This window comes from Brienomyrus brachyistius, chromosome 6 (assembly GCF_023856365.1).
Source record: "Brienomyrus brachyistius isolate T26 chromosome 6, BBRACH_0.4, whole genome shotgun sequence".
In the NCBI taxonomy this organism is placed as follows: Eukaryota; Metazoa; Chordata; class Actinopteri; order Osteoglossiformes; family Mormyridae; genus Brienomyrus; species Brienomyrus brachyistius.
In genome coordinates, this window is record NC_064538.1 from 3059694 (window position 1) to 3075109 (window position 15416).

General features: G+C 50.4%; 1 protein-coding gene across 2 annotated transcripts in view; it reads right to left on the minus strand.

The window, feature by feature from the left end:
- Positions 1 to 783: 783 nt before the first annotated feature.
- The window catches only part of pax7b (paired box 7b), a 70672-nt gene continuing 56039 nt past the window's right edge, over positions 784 to 15416 (minus strand). For both annotated transcript variants that reach the window (XM_049017911.1, XM_049017910.1), the window contains exons 8-9: positions 5574 to 5823; positions 784 to 2940 (exon numbers count right to left, since the gene is read on the minus strand). In XM_049017911.1, coding sequence (XP_048873868.1) covers positions 2825 to 2940; positions 5574 to 5823 — 366 coding nt within the window. In that variant the 3' untranslated portion in view covers positions 784 to 2824. The remainder of the gene's footprint in view (positions 2941 to 5573; positions 5824 to 15416) is intronic.

Below are 15416 nucleotides of genomic sequence, written 5' to 3' on the forward strand. Positions count from 1 at the left end.
AAGGTAGTAAATGACAATACAGGATTCACCTATTCTAATACTTCATACAGCAGAATAAGTTATGCGATGGTGATATACACACATGCTGAACTGAAATGGCATGAAGCAAAACACAGATGCAACGAAAGACAGCGAACAGGTCAGAGGTGGGGGGGGCCAGCTGATGTGTGGGCATTCGGAAAGGGGGGTAGGTCTGTGGGGGGACAGAGTTTTTGGGTATTTAGACAGGTCACGTTGTGCTTTAAATATCCCAGTGTCAATTAATGCCAGCGTTAGAAGGAACTGCTAAACACTAGAAGCATTTTATTTTATTACTTTCTTATTTAAAAAAAAAAAATACACAAAGACAAAGCGTTAAAATGCGGATATGCATCGGTGGGCGTGGCCTCTTGTCTAAGCAGGTTGCATCGGCCCTGACGGCTTAGCGTGTGCAGGCGAGGTCCAGCAGGGGGCAGTGTGTCCCCCCCGAGCCCTTCACATCCCATCAGTTGGTCCGTTAGCCATGCATCAGGCGCCGGCTTTGCGGGCGCTATGTTGCATGCAGTGCCTCGGGGAAAGAGTCTGAGTCCTATAATCCTACACCGTTTCGTGCTTCCCAAGGACGATGCCACCTGGAACAGAATCCGGACCAGTAAACCGGAGCGGGAATTTACATCCGGTTGTGAGTGTGAATGCAAAGCGCCTTCCCGATGAGTGCTGCTACACTCCGTATTTCCGATCTGTGCAGGAGATCCCAGAATGTCTTTGACTCGGCAAGATGCCCAAATAAAAATATCACCCACGTCTTTTATATGATTTATTATTAATACTTGGGGTGGGTGAGTTGATTTACAAATAATATCTCTGTCAAGATATTGTTGCTTTAGGCAAGTAAAAGTATTACAATCTGTGATTTCATTTAAAAACGTCAATGCAACATATTTAAAAAGAAAAACAAACAAGGGAAATAAACCATTATTAAGGAATGTAACTGAAATATACATTGTAAGACTTTAACTGATCCCTGTTCAGTACATCACGGCACATTTCATTGTTTTAGTATAAAACATACTCCATACAGACAACCGGTACACAATCTGGTTCATATCTACTGTACAATCATCTTTATATTTAACTTCATACAGTAGATTTTGTTATCTAAGAGTGCTACGCAAATGTTTATTTAATTATCCTCGAGTATTCGTATGCGAGTGTGTGTGGACTGGAACGCAGAGTTTCTTATGGTCCACGCAAACATGGTTTTACAATCAAATCGGGGCACATTAGCCCTCTGGTCGTGTGAGTTTGCTGGTTGGACAAAACTACACGTTATTTTTTTTTAACAGCGAGGTCGCAGTCGTGGTTCCAAAGGTTAGTGCTATTTTTCTGACAGAGTTGGAAGAACGTGATTTGCTCTGGGTATGGCAGCCACTGCAAAGGAAATGGTGGAACTGGAGACCGGCTTTACTTTCCCAGTTGGGGCAGACAGCTGTTGCATTTCCAGCTGATGTTATCCATCGCAGAGACCGATCACAGACTGTACGCCTTATTCCACAGGGGAATGTACGAAGTCTGAAAGTACTGTTGGTACTTCGTGGGAAATTTCATGAATTGAGGTCGTCTGTATGGTGTGGAACAAGTGAGGTGTTTCTTTCTTCAGCATGTGTTCAGCGGCTATGATGTTCTGTTAGCCTTGGCCTACAGGGCTGCTGAATGGAGAGTGAGTAGAGATCGTTCCCTCTCTGGACTATGCCTTGCACCATGCTCTATACTTTAAACTAAAGAGTGTGATCTGAGCTCTCTACACTTCTGCTTTGATTTTTGTGGTATTTTTTTTACAAATTCCCAAATCTTGTCTGGAGATGAGGATAGGGATGGAATGGATGAATATTTAGGAAAGGCTGGGGGGGGGGGGGGGTAGGTGGGGTCACCACTGGCTGTATAATAGCTTATCGCTCTCAAATACTTCCCACCCAGCGGAGACTTTTTCCACGGAATGGCCGAGTATTGCCGGAATGTCAAGCTTAAAACAGGAAGGTCAAATCACTCATGACCATTAAGACAGAGGGAGCACTTCTGGAAAGCGAATATCCCCGAGGTTTCGCGTGGTAGCTGTCCTCTCGGTCAAAACTCCTTCACTTATCTGTTTACATATCACCCCAAGGCCTAATGAGGAAAATAATGTACAAATAAAAAAAAATTTGAAACAACATAATTACAATAATTAGAATAATAACAACATCAAGAATAATAACAGCGATAACAATAATAGTAACAAATTGAATTATTATGACAATCACTAAGCTACTATCAACAGCAAAGTCCAAAATCCAGTGGGAGATACGGCAGGGATGTTGTGTGCTAACGTTTGCCGCCTGCGGGCTGTGGTTTTGGCTGTAGCGAGGACCGCTTGTTGTCTTCATATCTGCTCGAGTCCTGAAAGACTCTGAACCAGTTGCTCATTGAACAGGAGCATGGGGGGGAGCTGGGGGGGGGGTGAGGTGTTTGATGGCTGGTATTAGAATGGCTGTTTTTAATTTGTTTGTTTTTTTGACTGTTTATTTTCAAAGCCCTCTCACTCTCATTGGCTGCTTCGCAGCCATGGAACGAGGGCTGATTGGCTGCTTCGGCTCCAGAGCTCCCACGGCAACGCTAAGACACACACAGACGGGCATACACACACACGAACACACACACACACACACACACACACACACACACACACAAAGCTCTGGGAAGTGCTTCTGCACTGGAGCGCACGTTAGGTTCGGAGCGGAGTGCTGGTACTGGGGACGGGGTCGCCGGGGTGTCCCGGCCTGTCGGGAGGGGCATGGGGTGGCTGGTGTCAATATGCTTGTCCTGTCTCCACCTGCAGCAGTCCCAGGACAGCTGAGTGCTCGCCGAGTTTCATCCGCCTCTGCGTGGACAGGCTCACGTTCTTCGCCAGGTAGTCCACGGCGGCTGCAGACACACAGAGAGACACAGCTGGTGAACATTTGGGGCTACGAGTAAGTCGCATTTGTGGCCGCAAACGTGCAAGCATGCACATAGACATATAGACACATCCCCCCCCCCCCGAAAAGAAACACGTGCACATTCAGCTCCTAATCTCACCAATGGATCTAAAAAATGGGTCTCTGCGGAGTGCTGAGTGTCCCGGCACATCTTGGAATAACATCAGATATGCAGCGTTACCCTTTTGCATTTACACTTCCTAATTCTTCCCAAATTCGATCTTTGGCTCTCCTACCTTCCCTCTGCTCCCTCTCTTTCTGATATTCCCTCTCTTCTAGGTGGCAGAGCCCCCGTGCTCCCAGTCAGGCCAGTTTGCCGCGACGCGTCACTCACCACCGTCCCGGCGGGTTGTCTCCATGCCGGCCTTCATTAGGCCTGTCACTGCGGTTTGCATGCTCGCCGCCGTCGCCTATCGCTTACATCACCAGCCCCACCGCGGCCTGTCACGTTTGTCAGTCCCCTGTTAATCTCGCCCGCTGCCGGGAGCCAGCAGCCCGCGTTTACTACCCATCTGCTCTCAAAATATCAGCAGCGACCTCCAGGTTCACAGACAAATGCACGCATGTACACAGATGCAGCTTAGGTGGAGATAAACCAACATATAATCTGTACGGTTAGGCAATGGAAACAGCTACTATATAAAATAAACCTGCATAACAAAGAGGACAGACTGAAAACAACAAATGCTGAACAGAAGTAGACGATTTGAGCGTCTTTGATGTTCTCACCACTGGATCTAAAAAATAGTTCTCTGCAGAGTCCAAAGCATCCCAACACATCTTGTAATACCATCAGATATCGAATGTTACCCTCTTTGCAAGACCTGTCTGAAACTTCCCATTCTCTCACTTTTAAATATCTTTTCCTGTTTTCCTTTTTCATTGAATCCATCCATCTCTTAACTGTTATTCCATGTCTGGGATGGTTGGGGGGGGGGGGCTGGAGCCAGGAAGTACAAGGCAGGGGGACACCCTGGATGGGATACCAATCCATCACTCTGCAGACACATGCTAATACATAATATGTGTGATTTAGAGAATGACTTTGCACTGTGGGAGAAAACGCACAAGCCATAAGGAGGACATGCAAACTCCACACAGCGGGGGGGGGGATCAAACCCACAACACCACTGCTACCAGCTGAGTTCATCTACATCAGTGTTTCCCAATCTGATCCTCAGGGAGGGAGCAAAAATATGTATTGTCAGAGGGGGAGCAAAAAAGTGAACTACCTGGGGGGCGCAAGGGCCGGTTTGGGAAACAGTGATCAATATTATGAGAAATAAGTCACACCAGGATTCTATATCACACTAAACCGTCACTGACATCACTGGCTGTCTTTGCCATTGGCTGCGCCGTTAACAGCAATAAATAAAATATTTGCCAGTAAATTTATAGACTCCAATAAAAGCACAGCACATTTCATAAACATTTCCAGGTACGTCACTGCCGGCATATTCGGGTGTCAGTTTGCCAGATACGGCAGGCAGGTTTGTGCTGAGGTGGGGGCTTATGTGGGGGTGGGCAGTCTGCCAGCTTAGGGTGTCCGGCGTCTTTGAAGCGCACACCTCCCACCCCAGTGCGGGAGTGGAGTGTGACTAAACGCAGCACCGGAGGGTGCAGCTCCAACGGGAGATTTTTTATCGGCAGCACGTGTCTGCGGAGGCGCCCGGGGCCGGGGTGGGGGGGGGGGGGGGGGCACGCCACTTCCCTGCTGCAGGGGGGAGCCTGGTATTGATCGCAGTCGCACCTCACGCGGTTTCAATTTAACTGCCCTGAGCCGAGGGGCGTAAGGAGCGCTGGAGTAGGGGGGGCGTGGGGGGTGGCAGGGACAAACCAAGGGCATGTCGCAAAGGGGAAAGACATTTGGGCAGAGGGTGAGGAAGCACCCATTGACCCCCTAACCCCCAAAGCACTGCTGGCCTGAATGGGACCCCTGACCCCAGCTATAATGCAATTAGTTATTATTAAGGTTAGACTGCAGGCGGCCTCTAACCATGGGGAATAACCTGAGACAGGAGGCTCCTGCGGGCTGAGAAAACAGGGTGTAAAACCTCACAGGGAGAAGGGCGAAGGCGGAAATGGGGGCAAGCAGAACGGGGATGGGGGTGGGAATCGGCTGCGAAAGATGGGAGAGCGGAACAGAGAGGAGGGGGAAACGAAGGCGAAAGAGGGGGATGCGTTGCCCTTCCCTGCCCGCCTGTTTGTTTCTGAGCGTTTCTGATGCCCATTAATGGTGCCAACGTGTGGCTGGGCTGCCGGTAAGTGGCGTGTGTCAGCTTGCCGGCTCACATGGGGGCATGGACGCGGGGGCGGAAAGCTGTCAGAAGACGGGGGCCGTGGCACCTGTGGGTGGGCCAGCCGGTCCGAGGAGAAGGCGCCGGCACTGACAGCTGGCGCGCGGCGTAATCTCTGCACCGCTGACGCCTCTCCTGTCACCCCGGGGCTGCGTGGCAAATCCCCACTGACGTGCCATTATCTCGGCAGGCGCATGCAGACGCGAGAACCCGTTTAAGCGCGGGTGGCGTAGCATGTTAGCCCCAGAGTTAGCGGTGCGGGGCAGGCGCAGGGGCGACTTACTCTGCCCGTACTGGCTGTACTGGTAGCCGGCGGCGACGGGGTCCACGCTGTAGCTGGTGGTGCTGTAGGTCGGCGGGCAGTAGGACTGTGAGGAAGCCAGGCTGTCGACGCTCTTGATGGGGTCCGAGCGCTGGCTGCAGCTGGCTGAGATGGGGTTGGAGGCCTCAAGGCTGCCGTGCAGCGGCGAGATGGAGAAGTCGTGCTGGCTCTGGGAAGGCACTGTGCTGGGGTTGCTCAGGATACTCATCACCTAGGCGACAGCGGAACACGGGAGGGAAAGGGAACATGAGGGGGCCGCCAAACCAGAGGAAGCAGTCACATTTTATCGCCTGCGTGTTTTTTTTAATTTTTTTTATTGCAATTCGACTGAATTCAACAGCAGCAAACAGGAAGCTGCTTTCAAGCCCCCCTGGCCTTTCGGGAAAAAGAAGTGCTTTTTTTTAGATCTCACACAGAGAGCCCCATCTGACATCCTGTTTGTGGGTTAGGGGTGGTGGTTTGAGTCCAGGACATCAAGCAATATCAATGAACATTTCCTAGCTAATTATTATACCAAAACTGAGCTCCGGTATTGTTGATCGCATGACCTATGGCTTCTTTTATCCACATATTCAGGGATCCTGCGGGTTTCCAAGCGTGAGAGTAAACGGACAATAAATCACCCCAGCAGAGGGCTGGAATGCTTGACTGCGTCCCAGCTTGGGGGCAGGGCTGCGGAGTAGCTGTGAGGTGGCACTGTGCCATGTGGGGGGGGGGGGGGGGGGGGGGGGGGGGGGGGGGTGGCGGGGAGAGGGGGTGGGAGATCATCTCGGAGCCTCAGGGTGTCAGGGAACAGTGATCGTGGGGAGGTTGGGGGGACAGACCAGCTTAGAAGCAGCTCCGCCACCTTGCCCTCTAGCACAACAAGCACCAGGGGACTACATGCCCCCCCTGGCCCCCCACCCTGGCGGCTCTGTGCCCATAAATAGCTGAAACACTAATAATGACAAACACTCACATTAAAGGCATAGCCCTCCCCTGCATACAGTGTCTGGATGCTAAAGCAGAAAAGCCGAGCCCTGTTCTCCTGTAGACTATGTGGACTTTCCCTGTTGACCTAAAATAATAATGTTTTCCGCTCTGTGCTGTAGCTGGAGCCCAACAGCTGCTGGCCAATACGCCAGGAGAGTGTCAGCGGGGCAGGAAAAGGGGAGGGGGAGAAGGAAGGTGTGGGGGTCCCACTGGGAGCATGGAGACACATGCTACTCATCTACTTGGTGGTGGGGGGTGGGCGCCAGGCTCGCTTTGCAGACCCCCCCCTTTCGCCCTGCCCACACACGTGTTAGACAGTGAAAGCTGTCTGACCCAGTCCTGCATGGCATGGGTCATGGTTCTGGGTCACAGGCGGCACCAGAGATCCTGAGGATGGAGGAGATGCCAGCTGAACGGTGCTCACACTCAGGCTGTCAGCAGGACTGAGCGGGTAACCAGTCGAAGCACAGCCGCTCTAGGAGGCACAGCCGCTCTAGGAGGCACAGCCGCTCTAGGAGACACAGCCGCTTTGGGAGACACAGCCGCTCTAGGAAGCACAGCCGCTCTAGGAGGCACAGCCGCTCTAGGAGACACAGCCGCTCTAGGAGACACAGCCGCTTTGGGGAGACTCAGCCGCTCTAGGAAGCACAGCCGCTCTAGGAGGCACAGCCGCTCTAGGAGACACAGCCGCTCTAGGAGGCACAGTCGCTCTAGGAGGCACAGCCGCTCTAGGAGACACAGGCCGCTCTAGGAGGCACAGCCGCTCTAGGAGGACACCAGCCGCTCTAGGAGACACAGCCGCTCTAGGAGACACAGCCGACCCTTTTTCAGACCTCGAATCCTGACTGCCACAAAACCAGCAGCTCTTACGGCTCAGGCACTTCAGCACTAGATCTGCATCAGTGATGCAGTTTTTAAAAAGCACTTAATAAACAGATCGAGTCCCAAAAGACACTGGACATAATGCAGTTAAAAGTTGCTTGTTAGTTAAGGACAAGGGTTCAAGTCCCAGGGGTGGCCTGAATCACATTGACCCGTTGACCAAAAATCAGCAATCTGCAATAACTGTAAGACCGAAACACACAGGGACGCTGTTCCCTTGGGGGGGTGTGGGGGGGGCGTCACGGCTACTTGAGTGCAATCTTGAGCTCCAGCCTGCATCAGCGCCCTACTCCCCGGGAGCAAGTCCTTTAATCAGATGAGTATGGGGGCAGACACAGGCAGTGTGGTAAACCGCGATACAACGAGGGAGCTGGGGGGGTGCTTGGGGGGGGGGGGGCTGGGGGTCTGACACCTCTATTCAGGCCTCTGGATAAGTGGCCTGTCGCCGCAGCGACACCATTATTGCGCTGAAAGCGGAATTATTCAAATCTTCAAATTTAGCATAACCTTATTGACATCAATTATGGGGGGTGGGGGGGTGGGGGGCTGGGGAAGGGGGTGTGCGAATTGAAAATATTCCAGCACAGCGAGGGGTAAAAGCAGACCCTTTATCCGCAGGGCAGTGCATGGGGAGCCATTGTGACTGCGATCCGCTCTCCATCACACACTACGGGCCCACGGGCCGCCCTGCCTAAAACGGCTGCCGCACCCCCAGCGGGTCCCCGCACCCCCCCACAAAAACAAGATGTGAAAAGTTTTGGTTTCATTCAGTTCATATTCTCAAATATGCAATACGCGTCCCGTACGTCACTTCTGATCCCGTTACCTCTCAGGCAAAATGAGAGAGCGTCTGACAGGCTGACCACCCTCCCTCCCTAATCTATTATTTCCCAGCCCACCACCATCACTAAATAAAAATCAATATTATTTCCACATGTCTGGCCTTAATCTGATACGGGCCAGGAGGAAGCAGCGTGTTTGCCAGTCACACCCGGCTGACAATCAGCAACCCGAGGCAGTGGCCTACCTGCCAGGTACACACACACAAACACACACACAAACACACACACGCAAACACACACACAAACACAGACACACACACACACACCCAAACACACACCACATGCAAACACAAACACAGACACACACACATGCAAACACAAACACACACGCAAACACACACACAAACACAGACACACACACATACACAAACACACCACACACACAAACACAGACACACACACATGCAAACACAAACACCCACACACACAAACACACACACACACACACACACACAACACACACAAACACAGACACACATGCAAACACACACACAAACACACACACAAACACAGACACACACACATGCAAACACAAACACCCACACACACACACACACACACAAACACACACAAACACAAAACACACACACAAACACACACACACATGCAAACACAAACACCCACACACACAAACAACACACAACACAGACACACATGCAAACACAACACAGACACACACACACACACACGCAAACAAACACACAAACACAGACACACACACACATACACACACAAACACACACAAACACAGACACACACACACAAACACACACACACACACCCGCAAACACACACACAAACACAGACACACACACACAAACACAGACACACACACACAAACACACACACCACACACGCAAACACACACACACACAAACACACACAAACACAGACCACACACACATACGCAAACACACACAGACACACACACATATGCAAACACACACACAAACACACACATGCACACACACACACATGCAAACAAACACAGAAACACAGACACACACACACATACGCAAACACACACACAAACACACACACACATGCAAACATACACATGCACACACACACACAGACACAAACACACACATGCACACACACACACACATGCAAACACACACAGAAACACAGACACACACACACATACGCAAACACACACACAAACACACACGCACATGCAAACATACACATGCACACACACACACAGACACACCACCACGCAAACACACACACATACACAGACACTACAACACACACATCTTTGTGCCAACTCCCCATTCAATTCTATAGGAAAAATCGACCATAACCCCCACCCAACCTTAACCTTAACAATAAGTAACCAAACAAAATACAAGAGTTTTTGCATATTTAGTTTTTTCATTGCAGTCACAGATTTTTATAAAAGAGAGTAAGGTAAAAAATGGGTATTCGTCATTTGGTCCCCACATTCGTCATTTGGTCCCCACAAGGTCAGGTATACCTGGACCACCCAGACAAACACCACACACATGCACACACCCAAACAAACACACACTGAGACAAACACACACACACACACACACACAGAGGGTAGGGATCCCCTGGGTGTTCCGCAAGTAAATGCCAGAGCTCAACAGCAAGACATAACTTCCTGTGTCTCCTTCCAGGACGAGCTCTTCCGCCCCCCCCCCCCCCCCCCCCCCCCACGCTCTCCACCTCTCCTCTCTCTCTGTTACTGTCTAGCGTTGCCATCCTGCACCAATGGCTGCCGGTAGAGATAATGCGAGTCAGGACCCAGTTAAAGGCCATGGCTTGAGGGCATTCAGTTCCTCTCTCTCACAGATAGATTACTTTATAAATAATAATAAAAAAAGTAATTAATTCTCTCAACTTCTAAGCCCCAAGAACCTCCAGGGGTGTAAATGTAAAACTGTAAATTGATACAATGTGCATCCTTTTAGATAAATAAATAGAGCTTTCAAGGCACAGAATGGGGGCCTTTCATCCAATTCTAATTTCCTTAACTGTCAAATTATAATTTTTGTCCGCTTAAAATGTTTGACGTGACTCTGCTCTTTGTTGAATCGCCTTGCTGAAAAAATACAGCTCAACTCCCTCTCAGCAGGAATAAAGTTGAAATGCTAAATGGTTCATGATGACAGCGATTTATTAGCCTCGTCTGTCTAACAGGGACAAATGCTGCACTAATTCAACAGAGCTGGAACGAAACATTCACAAAAGGGGGCCTAATCACACCACAAATTGTTCCATATCAGCGCTTTTGCTATTTTTTTTTTTCAAATCTTGCCACACTTTCTGCAAGTGCAGCCCTGCTCACTCCAAGAGTCCCACTGAGCTTTGGTACATTTCAATGATACTGTAGATTGTTCAACAATTAAACAGCAGTAAAATGCCCTATTGAACATGATCCACTTTGATTAATCATCAGAAACAGCCCATATATTTTAACAAGATTCCATAAATCCATCTTCATACGGCTTATCTGAGTCAGGGTGCCAGGAGAACCTGGGGAATGCCCTCAATGGGATGCCAGTCCATGATGACACATACATTCACATATTGGCACAGTCCCCTCTCAGTCACAGCTGGCACATATGGACACAGTCCCCTCTCAGTCACAGCTGGCACATATGGACACAGTCACTTATCAGTCACAGCTGGCACATATGGACACAGTCACCTGTGAGTCACAGCAGGCACATATAGGCACAGTACCCTCTCAGTCACAGCTGGCATATATGGGCAAAGTCACCTGTCAGTCACAGCTGGCACATATTGGCACAGTCCCCTCTCAGTCACAGCTGGCACATATGGACACAGTCCCCTCTCAGTCACAGCTGGCACATATGGACACAGTCACTTATCAGTCACAGCTGGCACATATGGACACAGTCCCCTCTCAGTCACAGCTGGCACATATGGACACAGTCACTTATCAGTCACAGCTGGCACATATGGACACAGTCACCTGTCAGTCACAGCAGGCACATATAGGCACAGTACCCTCTCAGTCACAGCTGGCATATATGGGCAAAGTCACCTGTCAGTCACAGCTGGCACATATGGACACAGTCCCCTCTCAGTGACAGCTGGCACATATGGGCACAGTCACCTGTCAGTCACAGCTGGCACATATGGACACAGTCACCTCTCATTTACAGCTGGTACATATGGACACAGTTCCCTCTCAGTCATAGCTGGCACATATGGGCACAGTCCCCTCTCAGTCACAGCTGGTACATATAGACACAGTCCCCTCTCAGTCACAGCTGGCACATATAGGCACAGTCACCTGTCAGTCACGGCTGACACATATGGACAGAGTACCCTCTCAGTCACAGCTGGCACATATGGGCAAAGTCACCTGTCAGTCAAAGCTGGCACATATGGACACAGTCCCCTCTCAGTCACAGCTGGCACATATGGACACAGTCACTTATCAGTCACAGCTGGCACATATGGACACAGTCACCTGTCAGTCACAGCAGGCACATATAGGCACAGTACCCTCTCAGTCACAGCTGGCATATATGGGCAAAGTCACCTGTCAGTCACAGCTGGCACATATGGACACAGTCCCCTCTCAGTGACAGCTGGCACATGTGGGCACAGTCACCTGTCAGTCACAGCTGGCACATATGGACACAGTCACCTCTCATTTACAGCTGGTACATATGGACACAGTTCCCTCTCAGTCATAGCTGGCACATATGGGCACAGTCCCCTCTCAGTCACAGCTGGTACATATAGACACAGTCCCCTCTCAGTCACAGCTGGCACATATAGGCACAGTCACCTGTCAGTCACGGCTGACACATATGGACAGAGTACCCTCTCAGTCACAGCTGGCACATATGGGCAAAGTCACCTGTCAGTCAAAGCTGGCACATATGGACACAGTCCCCTCTCAGTCACAGCTGGCACATATGGGCACAGTCACCTGTCAGTCACAGCTGGCACATATGGACACAGTCACCTCTCATTTACAGCTGGCACATATGGGCACAGTTCCCTCTCAGTCATAGCTGGCACATATGGGCACAGACACCTGTCAGTCACAGTTGGCACATATGGACACAGACACCTGTCAGTCACAGCTGGAACATATAGGCACAGTCCCCTCTCATTTACAGCTGGCACATATGGACACAGTCCCCTCTCATTTACAGCTGGCACATATGGAAACAGTTTCCTCTCAATCACGGCTGGCACATATGGACACAGTCCCCTCTCAGTCACAGCTGGCACATATGGACACAGTCCCCTCTCAGTCACAGCTGGCAGATATGGGCACAGTTTGCTCTCAGTCACAGCTGGCACATATGGACACAGTCACCTGTCAGTCACAGCTGGTACATATGGGCACAGTTCTCTCTCAGTCACAGCTGGCACATATGGGCACAGTCACCTCTCAGTCACAGCTGGCACAGATGGGCACAGTCACCTGTCAGTCACAGCTGGCATATATGGGCACAGTCCCCTCTCATTTACAACTGGCACATATAGGCACAGTCCCTTCTCAGTTACAGCTGGCACATATGGGCACAGTCACCTGTTAGTCACAGCTGGCACATATGGACACAGTCCCCTCTCAGTGACAGCTGGCACATATGGGCACAGTTCCCTCTCAGTCATAGCTGGCACATATGGGCACAGCCACCTGTCAGTCACAGCTGGCACATATGGACACAGTCCCCTCTCAGTCACAGCTGGCACATATGGACACAGTTTGCTCTCAGTCACAGCTGGCACATATGGACACAGTCACCTGTCAGTCACAGCTGGTACATATGGGCACAGTTCGCTCTCAGTCACAGCTGGCACATATGGGCACAGTCACCTCTCAGTCACAGCTGGCACAGATGGGCACAGTCACCTGTCAGTCACAGCTGGCACATATGGGCACAGTCCCCTCTCATTTACAACTGGCACATATAGGCACAGTCCCTTCTCAGTCACAGCTGGCACATATGGGCACAGTCACCTGTTAGTCATAGCTGACACATATGGGCACACTCCACTCTCATTTACAACTGGCACATATAGGCACAGTCCCCTCTCAGTCACAAGTTGCACATATTGGCACAATCACCTGTCAGTCACAGCTGGCACATATGGGCACAGTCCCCTCTCATTCACAGCTGGCACATATGTGCACAGTCACCTGTCAGTCACAGCAGGCACATATAGGCACAGTCCCCTCTCATTTACAACTGGCACATATGGGCACAGTCACCTGTCAGTCACAGCTTGCACGTATAGGCACAGTTCGCTCTCAGTCACTGCTGGCACATATGGGCACAGTCCCCTCTCATTCACAGCTGGCACATATGGGCACAGTCACCTGTCAGTCACAGCTGGCACATATGGGCACAGTTCCCTCTCATTTACAACTGGCACATATAGGCATAGTTCGCTCTCAGTCACTGCTGGCACATATAGGCACAGTCACCTGTCAGTCACAGCTGGCACATATGGGCACAGTCACCTTTCAGTCACAGCTGGCACATATAGGCACAGTCCCCTCTCATTTACAACTGGCACATATGGGCACAGTCACCTGTCAGTCACAGCTGGCACATATAGGCACAGTCCCCTCTCAGTCACAGCTGGCACATATGGACACAGTCCCCTCTCAGTCACAGCTTGCACATATGGACACAGTCCCCTCTCATTCACAGCCGGCACATATGGACACAGTCCCCTCTCAGTCACAGGTGGCACATATGGGCACAGTCCCCTCTCAGTCACAACTGGCACATATGGGCACAGTCCCCTCTCAGTCACAACTAGCACATATTGGCACAATCACCTGTCAGTCACAGCTGGCACATATGGGCACAGTCCCCTCTCATTCACAGCTGGCAGATATGGGCACAGTTCGCTCTCAGTCACAGCTGGCACATATGGGCACAGTCACCTCTCAGTCACAGCTGGCACATATGGACACAGTCCCCTCTCATTCACAGCTGGCACACATGGACACAGTGAATTCTCATTCACTGCAGCCGTAATCTAGTGCAGTGTGGCTCCCTAGTGGTTCCCTGCTGTTAGGTATACGGACATCTTTTCTACCAATGTCCCAACCACCAGCTCTCAGCTTCCCTTCACTGCAAGAATAGAATGACAGAGAAAATTGGAGAGAGAAAGAGCAGACCCTGACAGACAGGACATGAAGGCCTCGGTAAACAGGAGGACTAGGAAATGAAAGAGAGAGTGATCTGGAAATGATGTGGAGCCATACGCAGGGAAATACAGGGAGGGAAAGTAACAGAATGAACTAAAAAATATGTACAAGGAGAGAATGAGACGGAGTGTCTGTGCGTAGTGGGGGGGTTGTGGGCTGTGGGGCTCTGGGAAGTGGAACGCCAGAGGCCTGGGGGGTAGCCTGCCTGCAGAGGAGATAGAAACTGTCCTCTGTTCCCTCCCCAGCAGCCGCTTCTGTGTGCTGCTCTCCGTACCCGCGCCGCTTAATCTGCGTGGGCCTGGATTAGCCCCCGTGTCAGCGATAGCGCCTCACTGTGCCCGAGCAGAGTGCCCTGGAGAGATACCTTCAAGTGGGAAGAAGGTCACCGGGGCAGAGTGGGAAAATAAGCCGTCCAAATGTCTGGGGGTTATCGGGGTGGTGCAGAATAGCGCGGCACACACCGGCGTATCAGCAAAGCGAGGGAAGCCGTTTGAAATGACACCGGGCGAGTTTATCTGCAAGCACCTGCTTCCGTGTGATTACATTTTTTTTTTCTGGTCTATAGACTTATTATAAGACTAATGACGTGTTAATAAATGGCAGATTAGCACATGCCACAAAAATACACAGAGTGATGATTATAACGTATCATTCAATGACAATGACACAATATTGCATTAAGGGTATCTGATGCAATCGGTCAGCAACCACAGGAAGTGGTTATGACATAAGTTGGTGTCACTTGCATAAGCAAAATATATGTGTACGTATGTATGTATATAACATCAGAGAGTATATTCACTCCTTCTGGGACTGTATGTGTCCTATACCAGACGTTAAAGCAATGTGATTACGTGAAAAGTGCAAACACTTTATAATTGTAATGTAACAATAGATATTGGTAAACTAGAGTTGATTTTT